The sequence below is a fragment of the Emys orbicularis genome, chromosome 16 (assembly GCF_028017835.1).
Source record: "Emys orbicularis isolate rEmyOrb1 chromosome 16, rEmyOrb1.hap1, whole genome shotgun sequence".
In the NCBI taxonomy this organism is placed as follows: Eukaryota; Metazoa; Chordata; order Testudines; family Emydidae; genus Emys; species Emys orbicularis.
The window spans coordinates 4,642,192-4,659,611 of NC_088698.1; the positions used below are offsets into that span (position 1 = coordinate 4,642,192).

The following is a 17,420-nucleotide window of genomic DNA, read 5'->3' on the forward strand; positions in this document are numbered from 1 at the left end:
AAAGATGGACGCTCTCCTCAGATCTTGGTACTGGATGCAGTCATGGCTGTAGCACTGACAGATGAAATGGGAGGAGCCATGTTACGTGGTAGGACAGCGCGTAGCCTTCAATTCGCGGAGGATACTGACTCACAGCATTGACCTAGGATGATGTATAGAGAATAAGTGATAAGGTTGACTGGGACAGCAGAACATGTGGATTGAAGATCAGCATGGAGAAGACTGGAAGACCAGAGAAAGAGGTAAAGAACAAACAGAACAAACTGTACCGTGGAGGACTAGTATCAAAGAACGGGATTTGGGAAGATAACAAAAAGAAGACTCTGTCTAGCTGTTACCACATTGGGATAACTCTAGATCTTGCAGAAGGGTAAAGACATTTTGATAAAAGCAGAAGTCAATGTATCTGAGGCTCCCTCATGCCAATACAGCTGGAGTATGAGAAAAGCCGATGAACAAAAGTTCTTGACTGCAGAAATGAACTGGCTGAGGGGAAAACGGAAGACTGCAGAAAATAAACAAAGAGAAGAAAAAGGTTAGGGCAAGAAATAACGCTGTTACAGAAGATTCAAGAAAGAAGAGGATGGTTTGGACACTTCAAGAAGGATACCACCCATGGGGATACGTATCAGAGTGTAAGGAACTAGAAACAGAGGAAGATCAAGGATGCATTGGATAGACACGGTGAAGAATGACACGGAACAGAGAGGATTAAAGATCACCGAAGCCGGTACAAGACAAAGTGGTGGAAAGCCTTCATTTGGGCCCTGTTGTTGCTGCTGAGCTGACAGACGGGAAATCCAGGAGAAGAAGAATGCCACAGCACATCCCTGGGCCAGAAGGTTAGTGGGATTCAAACAAGGATCAGATATTTGTGTGGCTCCGGAGAACAGCAGAGTTACAGGGAATCGGGAAGGATCTAAGCCAAAGGCTATGAGCCAAGCTCTCACTGGGAAAGAATATTTCATAACTGCCCATTGTGAGTTTCCTTGCTCTGTCCTCTAAAGGACACTAGACTAGATGGGTCACTTGTCTAAGCCCATCTGGTCATTCCTACACTCCCAGGTTTTCAGTGGGGTTGTCTGGGCTGCAAGTCAAGGGAGAATCGGGTCCAAAGGTTCTGTTGATGTAACATGGAACCTGCCCAGTTAAAATCTCTGCCAGCAAACGTAAGAGCTAAGGCTCCCCCAGCAATGCTAGGCCCTCTTCTGGCCAACCGGCACTGACACATTCCTGGTAGTGAACCAGAGTTAACAATAGAAGGTACTCCCTAGGCCAGGCTCACCCCACTGTACTGCTGGTGAAGTCAGTTCAGCCTCGTTCACATTGCAGCTGGAATCTGGACTGTTGCATTTCCTGAGTTCTGTGCAGCGCTGAGCAGGTAAGGAAGCAGGGACTGGCTTGCTTCACGCCCCTATCAGAGAGCGCAAATAGCCAACCTGCCCACCTCCCTCTGAGCAAAGTGACACTCACCGTTTCTTCAGTTTCTTGCCCTCCTCCTTGGAGGCTGGGAGGATCATGGCCAGGTACGGCCCGTCCACTTCAAAGAAGATGCTGTTCTCTGAGCGGGTAACGTAGGTGAGCGAAGCTGGGTCCACGAGCTCCTGGTACTGATCATTCGTGAAGCCTTCCTGTAAACACGTCGTCATGGGACCACTTCACTGCACTGCTGGCTTGGCAATCCGCGAGGCGAAAGGGGGACATTCCCCCAACACATCCACCTGGAGTGACCCCCAAGGACCCGCTGCTCCCACAAATGAGCAGGGAAGGACAGCAAACACTCTCTGCTCCCTCACCAGGGTAATGGGCATCAGCCTGGCACCCCACAGGACAAGCTACATTCCCACGGCCCTAGGGTGGAGCATCGACCTGCCAGCCAGCTGAGATGCCTGACTGAGTCTTGCCTCCTGATCTGCACTTCAGCAAGACACAAAATAAAAGCTTTACAAAGCACCTCACTCTGGTTTCAGCCAGTGGGGGGCTGGCACGGGGCGGGCTGGACAGACAGGAGCAGGGTGCGCTGGGTTTGGACCAGAGGAGGAGAGGGTGGCGGAGAACTGTCCTGACAGAGGCTTTAGCGAGGCAGTAATGGGGTGTAGGCAGCCGTCAGCCCCGGGCTGTGTTAGAGCGAGGAGCAGAGGTGGGCATGCTGCACTCCAGTCTCTGAAGGTCCGAAGCCAGGCTCTACGCTGGCAACCGGCAGACAGGCGAAGGGCATTGCACGGGTCCCTGGGGTCATGGCGCCATTCAGCCAGCGTGCACAGACTGAAGGGAGCATGTGCACACGCATGCATGCACTAATCCTGGGCTCCTGCTCTCTATGAGCTGGCATCTGCACCGCGCTGCAGGGTTCTGGGACTCTCTCCCCCACCCTCAAGGTGCCAGGCTTGTGCCAATGATTCCCCAGGTTGGCACTGGGCAAGCAGCAGGTGAGGCTCCAAGGCCCTGTTCATTCGTGGTGAGACAGTACTGGAACAGAAGCTGCCCTATGGGGTGGCCCGACATCTGTAATTCCCAACGAAGGCAGAGCAGCCTTCACTGGCTCCACGCGTGGGTGAAGGCCAAGATCACTCTCCCCTTTGGGAAAGCAGGTCCGCTGGAGTCCTCCTCTCCTGTCCTTCCCTCTCCACCCCCTCCCAGCTGGTCTACGCTGGGGCTGGATTTACCTTCACCAGGATGTTCAGCATGGCACCGGGATAGGAGATTGTCACCTTGGGCTTCTTCGCATTGGTCGATTTGATGACAAAGTTTTCTGGGAAGCTGTTGGGAAGGACGCACCAGATTCCGTCCGTGTCCAGCTCCAGCGGCCTCCTAGGAAGGGAGAGCACAGCTTGGCAGAGAGAAGGGCAGGGCCTTTCTGCAGAGCATGCCCAGTTAACACGGGCAGCTGGATGGAAGAACCTGTAGGTGGCAGAGTCTTTGTATCCCGCATATTGGCCGTGATTCACAAGCCCTCATGCCACATGTCCCACCGGGCGGTCCTGCAGCCAAGGCCTCTCCCCCAATCCTCCCACAGGCCCCTGCCCCGGGTCATTAACCTCCTCCGGCACTTACCCAATCTGCTCAATCAGCTCCCTGGCCTGGGTGATGATGTTTGCTCCAGTGAAGCAGACAATCCCGGCCATCTCCATGGAGTACCAGCGGGCCCTGGCAGAGAAAAGGGCCAGGTATGAACAGGAGCTGGCAGCCAGCTCATGCCAACCTTTGGGAAAAAGGGCATGGCAAGGAGCCCCAGAAGGGAAGGTCGAAGAGCAAGAGAGTGATGCCCAGTGGTAGGTTGTATCCCCTTCCCCTCCCGTGACAGGGACTGTCTATTGCTGGTTGTTCAGGGCCCAGCACAAGGGGTCGGTCTCTAGGTGCTGCCATAACAACAGCAGTAAGGGGAGCGGTACAGGGATCACTCACAGGCTTGGAAACCAGTGATAAGCTGGGGAAGGAGGGGGCAGAATCACTAGAGTGACCTCCCCTCCTGCAGCCTCTCCCAACAGGGAGGAGCGTGTGTCTAGCTCCCCTCGGAGAGGGCTGCAGGCAGCACCCACCCTTTGCGCATCACGTAGCCGTAGAAGGAGTTGAGGATACACTTATGTGCCAGCTGCAAGGAGTCGTACAGGATCTCCATGTTCTTGCAGCGTTTCACTTCAGTGGCGTCTCCCATCTCTGTGGCAGCAGACAGCTTCTTCTTCCACACCTGAGAGAGGGAGAGAGAGAGCCACGCACGGGTCAGAACGCTCCCGCCCAGGCACTACAGACATTAGCAGCGTCCAGTTATTCCCCAAGCGAACAGCCCCCAGTACGGGATGGGTGCTCCGGGATCAATTGTGTAGACTACATCCCTTTCACCTGGACCTAGGGAACAAGATCGCATGCTAGATGGAGAGGAGCTTTCCTGCTTCCCGCTCAGCCCTGAAGGACGCGCTCCTCACGGACGTCACACAACAGCAGCTGAGCTGCCTCCGATCAGCTCTGCCCCCATCTCATTGCACAGATGCCAGCAAACTGCGTAGTGGGAGGAGACGGGATAAAATCCAACAGCAGAGCCATGTGGGTTGGCAGGGCCTTCTAGCCCACCCCTGTGCCTGGGGGCAGGACTGAGGCAATTACTAAAGATAAGCTGCAAAGCAAAAGACGGTTTGGGCCTTTGCTGAGCCGTTTTGGAGACAGACTCAAGGGTCTTTCGTTTTTTCCTACATGCATTAGGGACATCAGGTCCCAACCGCCCTCAGCTGGAGGGCCCGACTGGCGTTGGGACAGGATGGGGACACACAAGGGGCTGACAGCTGAGCTGCAGCTCTCTGGGCCCGAAGCGAGGGGCTGCAGAGGCTTAGGCAGCGTACGGCTCAGCAAAGGGAATAAAACCAATCAATGGGCTTTGATTCCCAGTTCCCATCTCTGGGCCATTCCCTTCGACGAGCACCCACAGCCCAGCCCCCATCTCCCGTAGCTGGGACTCCACACCCAGCTCACTCCAGTGCCTACAGGAAAATTCCTCCTGTGGTTTGCTCTGCTGCAGCATTTCCCTGCCTCCAGGGAGGAGGGGAGCCGATCCCTGTCCCCTTTAGAGCAGTCTGTATGCTTAGGGTCCCCCCCTCTCCCAGCCCGGCTCTAGTCTGCAGTCCTCTCACCTCACAGCTGTCTTGGTTTAAATGTGCTGCCCCAAACTGAACCCAGGGCAAGGAAACAGGATGCCTGGGTGCAGTGTTGGCTAAATCCCAGATGAACTAAACATGCAGCCACTCAGCTCACTGGTGTAGCAAGCGATTGGGTCTTGGAGCTGTTCATGCCTCACCGCTGCTGCTTACTGAGTAAGATGGATCAGTGGGGAGAGACCCAGGTGAGTCCCCTCAGCCCTCCCGGAACTGCCACATGAAGGGACCCGTCTCTGTTCTGAGCTTGGGTCTGATTCAGCAAGCCGGCCTCAGAGCTCCTGAGCACAGCTGCTCCTGCTCGGCCCTGGCGGCTTCTGGAAGCAGAGATCAGCTCTTCCGGGAAAAGGGCATTCGTGGCTCCCCCAGTGACACCCAGGGCAGAGGGATCCGACCGCCACACCTTGTGCAGGCCCTTGAACTCGTAGCGACGGTCTCTGAAGGCTCGCACGGTGTCCACGTAGAACGAGTTCTCCCGCTGGCAGATGGTGGTGACGCGCTCCTCCACCTTGGTGACGTGCAGCTTCTTATAGGCCTTGCGGCAGTAATCTGTGCCGGAGAGACAGCAGAAGCGCTTAGCCAGAGACCAGCATGCCCACACGGACACTCACCCCCACTGGTGGGCACAGGAGGATGGCGGTAGTAACCAAGCTTTGCATGGGGCAGGCCATAACAGCAGGGAAAACAGTATCTGCCAACACAGGGGTCAGGCTGGGGGGCATACAAAAAGAGCGATGATGCTCTCCTCACGCTCCACCCTCAAGCCCAGGCTCCACCTACAGCCCCAGAATAGGGGGATGGGTCTGCTAAACAGTGCCTCACGAGCAGTAAAAACGCTCACAGGGTTGACATTGCTATTCATCATTAGGTTTCAGAGTTAAAACTCATCTGAGATGAATGGGGCTGTTAATGTCTCAGACTGAATCCAGAGCGCTCTCCACAGACTACAGCAGGGAGCCTTGGAGGGTTTTCTTCACAATCCAAAGGGCTAGAAACTCACTGCCCATCCCCAATGGGGACCTCAGAAGAGAGCTGGCGTAACAGCCTGCTGAGAGCAGACGTGATCGGTCCTGGCACACAAAGTAACTCCAACTTCAGCCGCTAGGAAGAAGCAGCTGGTTACAGGAACACTCAGCACATGGACAGAGGAGGTGTATGATGACAGATGGAAGGGAGAAAGCCAGTTGTGCCTGCGTAGCCAGTGTCTAGTTCTCACCCGCCAGTCGCTTCTTCTCAAACTTGGCCTGTTCCTCACGGGACAGCTCGTGAAAAGCACGGGGCGGGCCGTCTGGGTAGAGCGGGGGCAGCTTCTCTGACTCCAGCTGCTGCTGGATGCGGTGGTACTCGCTGCGGCTCGCGGGCACTGCAAGGGAAGGACAGCCATGAGCACGTCTGAGCAGGAGTCGGGGGGAGGACTGTTCCTAGGCCAGGCTCCAGGGTCTCCCTGCAGCGTAGCACAGCAAAGGAACCTCTGCAAGCAGAGCAACACTCACTGAATTCCCCTCTCCACTGCCAGGTCATCCGGCGCTGGCAATTGGCACCTGGCTTGTTAAAGTCACAGGCAGCGCATGTGGCCTCGTCCACCATCGCCGAGGGCTGGAGAGAGAGAGAGAGAGAGAGAGAGATCAGAGAACCTGGCTCTAACCCCGGCTTGGCCTACAGCCCAGGCCTCTACAACTGGGTTCAGAGCTCTGCCTCCTCAAAGGCTTCTCTCCTGACCCGCTGGCAGCCGTATGTATAGCAGGCCCTTCCAAATGCCCGCCTGGGCGTCAGTACCCAGCCCTGCTGCCGCACTTCCTCCTGAGCGGGCAGTTAGCTCTCGCTGGCTGGGAAGCAGCAGGGTCTGTGAGCCCTGTCCCACTGGGATGGGAACCCAGGAGGAGGCTGCCTGCTACCCACCTGCAGCCTGTTTGTAAGGATGATATTGGGGTACATGGCCCCCACGTCCAGATGGTAGATGAGGGGACACTCGATCCGGTTCGGAATGTCCTTCAGGGAGTTCAGCTTGACTTTGATTTCATCACACACCTGCGGTGAGGGGAAGAGGCAGAAACCAGACAGGAGTGAATCAGCAAGCGAGCCGAGCACGCGGCACGGCCTCCCCTCCACAGGGACAGGTACGTCACTCAACCTTCCCGTGAGCACAGAGCGCACGAGGACCCGGAGTAACAGCCAACGGAGCACGAAGCTTAGAATGAGCTGCCTTTTGATCGTCACCAGCACGGATTCCCATTAGCCTGTCACAGGAGGCTGTTTCTGATGTTAACTATTTAATACAACGGAATGGGGCCAGGCGCAGGTGGGGGGAGGGGGGAAGGTGGTGAACTCAGGGCTGAAAAGAACAATAGCTAAAGGGGAGCGGCTATATGATGCCAACACACACGGCTTGTCTCCTACAGGCCCCAAGCCGTGCCACACCCCCACCTAGGCAGGAATCAGGCCTAGGTCCAAGCTACCTCCTGGAAGTTGGTGACTTGATCCAGTGGCAAACCCTCCTCCTCCTCGATGGCATGCCGCAGGGTCTTCTCCACGCGCTGCAGCAGGAAGTCGAAGGCAACAGGGTTCTGGGGGGACATGGGAATGACAGTGTAACTATGAGGCTGTCTCCAGCTCCTCTCATCCAACCTCCCTCCCTGGCCGGGGAGAGGAAAGCAACTACAAACTCCTCCCGAGCTGTCTGTTTCTGTGCCTGCTTTAGATGGGCCTAGGACAACGGAAGGCATCCATGCAACAAGCCACTCTCCACACTAACCTACAGCTTACTCTAGGGTGTGTTTCCCTCCCCTTGGTAAGAGCCATACATTTGCCATCCCAGGGTCTAACTGCACTGAAGGAGATGGGGGCACAGGCAGATTGTGAGCAGTGTAGGTCACCAGCAGACCCTTGGCAGGCACTGTGCATCCTAGACCCAGATCCAGCCAGAGCCTCCAGGCAGATCCGGCGTTTCCCTACAGGGCTCTACAACTGCCATACAGTCTGGGCAGCACAAAACGGGCATGAAACAGGAGGCTTCCCACAGCCGGAAAGCCACGCTCCCAGGATTATGAGCACACCCATACACCCCCAGCGTTTCACTTGGGACAAAGCTGACCTAGCCGCCAGCTCCTAGTCCACCCTTGCTGTCCCTAAGACCCAAGGGTCAGCTCTAGCAAGGTCCTCTTATATTCAGCCTATGTGCCGCCCGATCTTCTGCGGCAGGAACGATCGTTGTTGGGCTGGCCTATTCCATAGCACTGGATCCCTACAGCACGTTACACCAACCCCCGTCCCCAGCGAACGTACCGGCTAAAAGCCCAACGAACACACAGTGAGCGGCGTGCACTGCAGGGAGGGACTGAAGGTGGAAAGGGCGGGTGGGCACAGGGAGTGCTGTGGAAAGCAGCACCCAGTTGGGAGTGGGTGAGAGACAAAGCAAGGGGAGGCATGGCTGAAGCAGGAGAGAGGGCAGGAGGTCGTGTGTGATCTTGACAGAGAGGAAGGCAGGGCCTTCCCTGCCAGGGCGGCTGACTCCAGGACACTCTCCAACACCGAAGTCTCAGATCCTGGCGTTCCTTTTGGCTTGGCTGGTTGTTAGTTCCAGCTGTGGAAAGGTTTTTGCCGGTCTGAGCTATGTCTGGATTCAGGAGCCAGAGCCAGAGGATCCCAGCACAACAGAAAACACAGGGGAAAGTAACTACTAATGGGGGGCGGGGGGCAGATGGGCTCTCTACACCCCTTCCCACCCCAGAGATGGGGGGAGGGGAGATCACACCCAGGCTCACACCATTTTAAAGCGGCAGGGGATGTCGCTGCGGAAGACCCCTGACTCTAGCGCCTCCACATGGCCCCCGACATAGGTCTCTGAGTCTAGCACATGCCCATCCTCGGTGAGCTTGTTGAACTCCTGCTCCTGCTTGTTGGGGAAGATGATGTTGGCGTGATAGGCCTGGACCATGAGCAGCGCCTCGCACAGCGTCCCTGAGCCTTTCCGCAGCACCTGCAGGGAGAGACGTGGGGGCACTCGGCGTCAGGACACACGGCTGAGACCGAGCCATGCAGGAACCCGGGGGAGCCAGCCCTGTCACAGCACCAGGTGTCAGCGAGACAAGGTGCTTGGCTTGGCAACACCCAGCTTGTGCTAATAGTGGGGAGCAGAGAACCCCCTGCCCTGGAAGGGGATCCCTTCGGGGAGCCTCGCACACTGCACCTATACTAGTGACTGGCAGAGAGCGGAGCACCGACACTGCTGCCCTGCGGCTGGGGCTCACGGCAGGCCTACACGGCATGAACTTGCCCATGCCGCATCTCCCAGCACTTCCATCGTCACCAGTATTAGTGCAACGGGGGAGACTTCCTCAAAACTGCTAGCCCAGACAGCTCCCCCCCAGACCCCCAAGTGAATCTGGCCTCTCCTGGGTAAACGCCCAGAGCCCCGGGCAACACCGGCGGGAGCCTGATCTGCAGATGTCCTGAGCGCTCAGAACTCCAGCTGAAGTCACTGGGAGCTGCCACTGCTCAGCACCTCTGAGCACTGCAAGAGCCACAGCCCCTATTGACAGACATGGCTCCCCCCCCCGCAAAGTCTACTCTCATGCCTCAGCCCCTTGGCAATGGGGACCCTCTGCCAGCACGGCCGCGTTCCACTGACACAGAGCACTCAGCTCCTTTGCCCGGCCCAGCCCGGGCTCTGGCTCCTGTGCACTCACCTCGTCGGGCTCCATGGGGATGATGGTGCACAGGGCGAAGATGAACGGGTGCACGTACTTCATGTACATGTAGTAGGTAGCAACAGCGTCGGACACCGAGTAAGTGGCCAGCGTCTGATGGGAAACAGCAAAGAGCTGGATTAATTCAAGTGGAGCTCAGCACAGGAGTCTAGCAGAGTGACGCCTGCCCCGTGCCTGTTCCCCGCTGCACACACCACAGCCCAGGGGGGACGTGGGCAATGGGCAGTCACAGACAGTAACTGTCTACGAGCTGTATGCTCAGAGGGGATGGGGGAAAAGGGCCACTTGCCACGTAACTGCCCATATGCCCCATAGTGCTGGGAGTGGGGAGCTGCTTCCTGTCCATGCGAATGCCCCATAGCTGATGCCCCACCCTGTCCATGTGTACACGGAGCCTTCCCCCGTGCTGTAGTGGGAGTGAAGCATTGCACAGCACTTCTACGGCCCAAGTGCTTCACCCGCTGTAGATGAGTGACCGGTCCCGTTAGTGAAATCAACATGACAGGACCAGGAGGGATCATAGAATCTCAGGGCTGGAAGGGACCTCAGGAGGTCATCTAGTCCAACCCCCTGCTCAGAGCAGGACCAATCCCCAGACAGATTTTTGCCCCAGATCCCTAAATGGCTCCCTCAAGGATTGAACTCACAACCCTGGGTTTAGCAGGCCAATGATCAAACCACTGAGCTATCCCCCGGGCAGGCTCTGCTGATTACATGGGAACCCCATCCAAGGCTGCCAGAGACAGAGGAGGCCAAAGTGACTCTCCAGCTTCCTTCCATGCCCACTGCATTAGCCGAAGGCATTTATCCCCACCCAGAACTAGCCCAAATGATCAGTGATGCCGACCAGTGCCCCAGGCTTCCCGGGGCCTGTCTCCTGACCACTGGGTCCAGAGGCTGCAGAGCGGAGAGTACCTGAGGCTCTTCTGTAGCCATCCGGCACATCTCTTCGGGGTCCAGCTCCACCGGGTCGTAACCCAGCTTCGCTTTGGCTGCTGCTTTCAGGTTGTGGCTTCCCACGGGGAGGTAACTGTCTCTCTTCACCCACCTGGGGAGAGGAACCAGAGTGAGCCACCCTGCCCCAGGAAACCCTGAACCACACTGGCAGCACCTTGATTACTCAGACAAGTGGGGGGAGAGGGCATGGCCTTCGTCCAAGGTACCGGGAGCCAGCCCTAGTGCGGGGAGGGGCTGGGCATCTGTACCAGTGCCCTCAATCCTGCTCATCTGCATCCTCTGCGACCCTTAAACCCAGTCCCAGCGCCAGCACCCCTCAGCCCTCCTACTTTAAATCACTGAGTGCAGGGGACGTGACCCTGGGACTGCTGGCAGGAGGAGGGCGATTATCCGGACTGTGGATCCCCGTCCCATAGGAACAGGACCGACTAAAACACTCGTTCTCCTCTGCCTCTCCTGGGTCCCCGAGCTCAGACTGCAGGCTGGAATGTCATCACCCGCCCGCTAGGCAATGGGCTGAGACCAACCCCTCAGACTCGTCAGCCAAGCCAGAGCGCTAGCAGACATCTGCCAGGTTCAGGCCTTAGCTTGCTGCACTACCCAGACCCTAGCGTACCCAGCACTGGACATGGACTGACCCACCAATGCAACGAGGCACGATGCATGAAGCCAGTGAGCAACGTCTCCCGAGGGGCAGCTCACTGGCCAGTGTCCACGCTCCTCCGGGAACAGGCACTTTACAAACCCAGAGCCACGAGGGGGAGAGCCACGGGTGCCCAGAAGGGAGGCAGCAGCTGGTACCTTAGACAGTCCATGTGGATGCACTGGGAGGCTTTGTACTCCCCTTGGCTGTCCTTTTGGAATCCAATCTCTTGGTACATATTCAGTCCATGCACTGCGGCTCTGGTTTCCACAAAGGGCCTGGGGAGGGAGGCGGAGCATAGTACAGAGGGGACACAAACACAGGCACCTTCACCCCTCCTCCCCTGAAGAAGTGCTTTCAAACCTGGCTTCCTTTACAGGCCATGTAAGCCAGAGCTCCTCCCTGCCCCCTTCCCTTCCCTTCCCGGCTACCATACAGAGTTTGGACCCAAAGAGTCCCCTCGGCACAGTGTTACACAGAGGATGGGCACAGCTACTCAGTGACCTTCTGTATCTGGACGCAGGACTCAATGATCAGCCAACCCAAGCTGCATAGAGCCCCCCACTGCTCTGTTCTCCCCAGGTCACTCTGCAGTTTTCTTCGTCTCCTCTCTGTTCACTGCCCCACCAGTTTTGGGAGCAGCAGCACGTCAACATGGTGGTATTGACACCAGAGACAAGCTGCGGCTGTGCAGATGGCAGAGCAGGGCTTGGAAAGCCAGAAGTAACTAGACTGGAGCATCCAGGGTCACTGCTTCCAAGCCAGGAGCTGCTTCCCCACCCTGAGAGACGCAGCTCTGCACCCCACCTCCCCCACATCGCAGGGCTCTGTAGTCTGGGACCCATTGGCTTTGATCAGTCCCACAGCCCAGAGAAAGAGCTCTTAAGAGAGGGTGTTCCAGACAGAGTGGCTGAATACTCAACATGGATCAGAACAGCCTTGCACAGCCACCTTGTGCCTCCCTGGAAATGAAGGAGGGACACATGGTCTAGTGCCTGCTCCTGCCCCCAGCTGAGTTTTGCCCTATGGTTTCCACTTCCATCCTTACCAGTCAAAGAAGTCCCCATTGTAAGTGACCATGATGGTGGGTTTGGTCTCCTGGACATGTTCAAACCACCTCTGGATTAAATGGGCCTGGATTTAAGAGAAAGGTGAGATGTGGATACAACGTAACCTACCCTCTGCTCTCCTTCTCGCGGAACCTGATCTGCTCTAGTGTGACTAAACACAGGAAACAAAACCTGTTCATGTGTTGTGACCGACACTACGATCACACTGTAATCCCCAAAGGAAGCAGCCAACTCTCTCTGGCCTGCCTAGACCTGGGTGGCAATTTGAATCTCGTCTTCCAAACCGAACCTACTCACCTCATCCGGCTCGTTAAAGACGCAAAAGGGACCCTCGTACTCCGGCTTGGGAGTAAACTCAAAATCTTCAATATCCTCAGAGACGATCTCCCTGTTTGTGATCAGGTAGCCCTAGGAGGCAGCAAAGGAGAAGGGTTAGTGAACGCGTGCACTGCAGGTGCAGGGTACTTGGGGAGAGCTCCACAGAGCCAGCTTGGCCAGTCCTTGGGGCTGAAGATGCTGATGGTGCATCAGCCAGTGCAAGGACCTGTGTCTGTCACCAGGCTTGAGGGACCTCGGAGTCCTGGTTGATCGCAGGATGACTATGAGTCGGCAATGTGACGTGGCTGTGAAAAAAGCTAATGCGATCCTGGGATGCGTTAGGCGAGGTATTACTAGTAGGGACAAGGAGGTGCTGCTTCCGTTATACAAGGCGCTGGTGAGACCTCATTTGGAGTACTGTGTGCAGTTCTGGTCTCCTATGTTTAAAAAGGATGAACTCAAACTGGAACGGGTACAGAGAAGGGCCACTAGGATGATCCGAGGAATGGAAAACCTTTCCTATGAAAGGAGACTCGAGGAGCTCGGTTTGTTTAGCCTAACCAAAAGAAGGCTGAGGGGGGATATGATTGCTCTCTTTAAATATATCAAAGGGATTAATACCAAGGAGGGAGAGGAATTATTTCAGCTCAGTACTAATGTGGACACGAGAACGAATGGATATAAACTGGCCGTGGGGAAGTTTAGGCTTGAAATTAGACGAAGGTTTCTAACAGTCAGAGGGGTGAAATTTTGGAACAGCCTTCCGAGGGAAACGGTGGGGGCGAAAGATCTCTCTGGCTTCAAGATTAGGCTTGATAAGTTTATGGAGGGAACGGTTTGATGGGATAATGTGATTTTAGTCAATTAGGCATTAACGTGCCATCGCTGCTAAAAGGAGGGTCCGGCTGTAGAATCTTGCCTGTATGCTCAGGGTTCTACTGATCGCCATATTTGGGGTCGGGAAGGAATTTTCCTCCAGGGTAGATTGGCAGAGGCCCTGGAGGTTTTTCGCCTTCCTCCGCAGCATAGGGCAGGGGTCGCAGGCTGGAAGATTCTGTGTGGGTGGGTCAGCTTTTGTGGCCTGCATCATGTGGGAGGTCAGACTAGATGACCATATTGGTCCCTTCTGACCTTAAAATCTATGAGTCTATGAGATTGGGAGGAGACAATGCTGGAGAGTCCTGGATTTTCCCCACACTCTCCCAGGTATTGCTGCTTATCCAAAGAGGGGGGCCCCCTAGCCCCAGATGGGAGGAGTGCAAGGTTTTGTAAGAGAAGACTGAAAGGAAAGCCCTTGGGAACCCTGCAGTCTCTGGTGTAGATATTAGTTTCACTCCCTGAGCCATTCCATGGACACTAAGCAACATGCAATGAGACAAAAAGGAGATCAGTTGGCTGAAGTCACGGGTGGGCTCGGAGCCTGGCTCTGCTGCTGGAATGTGTGGAGGCAGCAGCCCTGGCTGGACAGTTACCTGGCCATCAATCATGTAGGAGATCATCATGATCTGGTCTGTCTCTGCATCAGGGAACTTCAGGGGGAGCTTGGTGGTTTCAATGTCAAAGGCCAGCACAACAGGATCCTGAAAAAGACCCAACATGTCAAGGTCAGCATGGGAGCCTGGATCCAGACGACGTGATTCCAGGCTAGAGTGGGCAGAGATAATGTACTAACCGAGTGAAGTGAGGCAGAAACACTGCTTGATCACATCACCTCCTGATCAACCCAAGCCGCTACCTCGAGCCCATCCTCTAACCTTGCACCATGATCCCTTTGGAGCCTGTGGCATAAGACCAGCCACGTTTGGGAAAACCTCACCATTTCACTGGTGGAAGCCAACTTCAAGCAGAGAATAATCAGCCACGCAGGAGAGGCACAGACTTCCGCCCCCAATTGGAGCACTCACCGGTCGCTCCACCAGGTCGTCTCGGCGGGTGATTTCCGGAGGGTAGATGCTGCCCCGATAGCGGACATTGTACCAATGAGCCTGTCGCAGCAGGAGAGAATCAGAGGAGCTGCGTTAACACGGCGTCTCCCAATACCATGTGCTGGGTGTTGAACTGACACCTAATACATGCCATCTGAAAGAAGGGCAGCATGGGCTAAGCGGCCAGAGCAGGGGGCTGGGCGCTAAGGATCCCAGTTCTGTCACTGGATCAAGTTGTGGCCTTGGGCAAGCCACTTAGCTGCTGTGCCTCAGTTTCCAGAGCTGAGAAACAGGGCTAACAGTAATTGCCTACATCACAAAGGCTGACTCATTGCCATGGAGACCTTTGGATGGATGAGAGAAAGAATTTTCATCACCTCTGCCCCTCAAGGGCACAGTACTAGAACAAACATTCTACCCCCTCCTGGCACGCTGGCTTCTTCACTCACCACATGAATCTTCAGGTCGATGGACAGGCGGATGTGGTACGGCACGTCGTACTCCCGCATGTCAACTATGTTGTCCATCTGGTTGACAGTCTTCTTCGAGGGCCCCTCATCATCCATGGTCAGGCTGCCACCGATCAGAGCACTGCAAGGCACAGGGGAGAGGGATGGTTTAAATAATCAGTCTATGCACAGGTCTCAGACTCAGGGGGAATGAAGATAAGAAACAACACTGCAGCAGCAGCTCTAGTCAGTATGACCTGAACAGTAGCACCAGCAGATGCTAGGGCAGTCACCAGAAGGAACTCTTCCCTATTCATCCGGCAGCCAGCTTCAGAAAAGGAAAAGAACAGTTACTTACCCTAGGGTTACGGTGGTTCTTGGTGGTGTTCTGTCTGTGTGGATCCCACTCAAGGTGCACATGCACCTCATGTGCGAGAGATTTGCATGTATGAGGCTCACGCTCACCTCGAGTGGGATCCATGGACAAAGGAGAACTGGGACATTTGCTGTGGTCACCAGGGCAAGCATCAGCTCAGGGAGTTCCCTCCCTAACCAGAGGAGCTGACTTCAGGACCTGTAAACTTAACACCGAGCAAAGGAAACAGCTAGAGTTAACCCTTTCAGTGCTGGTTAGAGAAGAGGTAGGTCTGGGTCACATGGGAAACACCTCGCTAAGCACAGTACAAGAACATAAAGGAATCCTGCTGGGCCCTGGGACCAGCCCCTCCAGGTGTATTGCCAAAGAGGAGAACATCTACCTGGACAGCATGGACGTATAGGTGTCGCTCGCCTGGTCCCGCTCCCTGTTCTTCTTCACAGCAGGAGAGATTTCCCGCCGCACCTTCACCAGGTCATCCACAGTGTTGAAAGATAGCTTGATGTAGTTCCGCTTCAGGCCCACCAGGTGATTTGGCTACAAAGGGACGGACCGGCCAATGAGGAAACGACAGCGAGAATGGGGGGGAAGAGACTGTACAAGCGAGATGCGGTTGAGAAAGGAGATGGACCAAGAAAGACAGCCGGAGTTGGGGAGATGGGGGTGAGAAGAGACCACAGAACAAGGGGCTGAGGGCTGGGGGGGGTGTGTGGATGGGGAGAAAGGTAGGGAAGAGAAAGTGCCTGTCAAGAGTCAACATTATTTCCCCTGATCAATGTCCAGGCCCTATGCCTGGTATGCGCAGAATACAGACCTAGGAGAACAGAGCCATACAGACCAGCCTGCATCCCACTCTCCCCAGACTTGTACGCCCCTCCCCCATTAGAGCTGTGCAACCTACCAGCAACAGGACCGGGGGCAGAGTAGCTACTCACCAAGTCCAGATCCTCTTTGGGAACCGTTTCCAGCTTGGCGATTTTCCCCTGGTACTTCTTGGAGAGGAAGGAGGACACTTCCCGCTCGCAGCCCTGCACAGAGACTAAAGCTTCAAGAGGGCAGCCTAGGGTGACCAGATGTCCCGATTTTATAGGGACAGTCCCGATATTTGGAGCTTTTTCTTACATAGGTGCCTATTACCTCCCCCGCCCCCGTCCTGATTTCTGGTCACCCTAGGGCAGCCAAAGCCCTGCCCATCAAAGCAGAGCAGATTTACAGATACTGTCTCACTTGGGGCTGTGTCCTGCACCTCTAGATGGGCCGGGGCTTTAATAGAGGCCTGACTGGAAACCAATCTCTTCCACCCTGGGAGAGGAGTTTGGTTTTGTTTTAAACAAGGTTCCTAAAAGGTAAAATCCCAGAACTGTCAGCCAGGCCCTCAATTTTGCAGCTAATCAGGTGAGGGGCAGAGTGACAGGACAGTAAACCCTCAGCTACCTACTGGGCCGCGAACAGGAATGAAAGGTGCATTTAGTCACAGGATTGTGTGCCGAAGCCAAACAGGCCTGCTGATTAGGAGCTGAAGGGCTCGCTGAGCACCAGGTGGCTGGTACTTTGAGGGGCAGCTCATTCAGAAACACAAGCAAATATCCTCCGAAACACATCAGAAAGATTATGTACATTTGGTATAGCTGCTTCCCATCTCCTTTCGGGTCGACAGCTGACAGCCAGCCTCGGTGAGGCGTCAGACATCAGCACTGCAAGTAGCGCTGAAGTCAATATTTTATCATTTGGATGGATAATATTAATATTCATTTTAAAACATTTTTTCAATTTGTTCCTATTTATATTTTCACAGTTGCAGGAAAGTAGCAAAGGTGACCAGCCGATTATTTCATGACAGCAGATGTTGAAATTCAAGAAGTTCAAGCTTTATAACGGTTAAAAGAGAAATTGTCAACATCCCATGTCAAAATATACAAAGTAAACATCCTTAAATCAAACTCTAATGATTTTTCTAGCAGCAGTTTTCTTATTTGGTCTATCTGTAAATTTAGATTGTTAGCCAAGGAAACGTGTTTTCATTGGTTTGTGGGTGTTCAGCAAAAATCAGCATTTACCGATAAAAATCTGATCCTTCCAAGCCCAACTATAACCCTGGATTTCTGTCTCAGCGGCCAGGACCCCCTTCTCTCCCCCCTCAAGCTGTTATCGTGCTCCTGCCCCAGCCCCACACCTGCCTAACTCACACCCCTGGTTCATGCCCACGTCTGCCTCCACACTCTACCCAAAGCCCTGTGTGCCAGCCCCACAGCCACGGAGTCCATACCCACCTTCCGGGTTGCAATATAGAAGTAGGGTTTATAGGGCAGGGCCACCTGGAAAAGAGCAGAGAC

General features: G+C 55.1%; 1 protein-coding gene across 1 annotated transcript in view; it reads right to left on the minus strand.

The window, feature by feature from the left end:
- POLE (DNA polymerase epsilon, catalytic subunit) overlaps positions 1–17,420 on the minus strand; it is a 38,939-nt gene that overhangs the window by 18,655 nt on the left and 2,864 nt on the right. Inside the window, exons 4-24 of the mRNA XM_065417524.1 lie at positions 17,358–17,402; positions 16,023–16,115; positions 15,470–15,624; positions 14,712–14,853; positions 14,242–14,322; positions 13,810–13,917; positions 12,317–12,427; positions 11,998–12,083; positions 11,108–11,227; positions 10,265–10,397; positions 9,329–9,442; positions 8,407–8,619; positions 7,100–7,207; positions 6,543–6,671; positions 6,137–6,239; positions 5,860–6,006; positions 5,047–5,192; positions 3,540–3,688; positions 3,055–3,147; positions 2,667–2,811; positions 1,474–1,631 (exon numbers count right to left, since the gene is read on the minus strand). Coding sequence (XP_065273596.1) covers positions 1,474–1,631; positions 2,667–2,811; positions 3,055–3,147; positions 3,540–3,688; positions 5,047–5,192; positions 5,860–6,006; positions 6,137–6,239; positions 6,543–6,671; positions 7,100–7,207; positions 8,407–8,619; positions 9,329–9,442; positions 10,265–10,397; positions 11,108–11,227; positions 11,998–12,083; positions 12,317–12,427; positions 13,810–13,917; positions 14,242–14,322; positions 14,712–14,853; positions 15,470–15,624; positions 16,023–16,115; positions 17,358–17,402 — 2,579 coding nt within the window. The remainder of the gene's footprint in view (positions 1–1,473; positions 1,632–2,666; positions 2,812–3,054; positions 3,148–3,539; positions 3,689–5,046; positions 5,193–5,859; positions 6,007–6,136; positions 6,240–6,542; positions 6,672–7,099; positions 7,208–8,406; positions 8,620–9,328; positions 9,443–10,264; positions 10,398–11,107; positions 11,228–11,997; positions 12,084–12,316; positions 12,428–13,809; positions 13,918–14,241; positions 14,323–14,711; positions 14,854–15,469; positions 15,625–16,022; positions 16,116–17,357; positions 17,403–17,420) is intronic.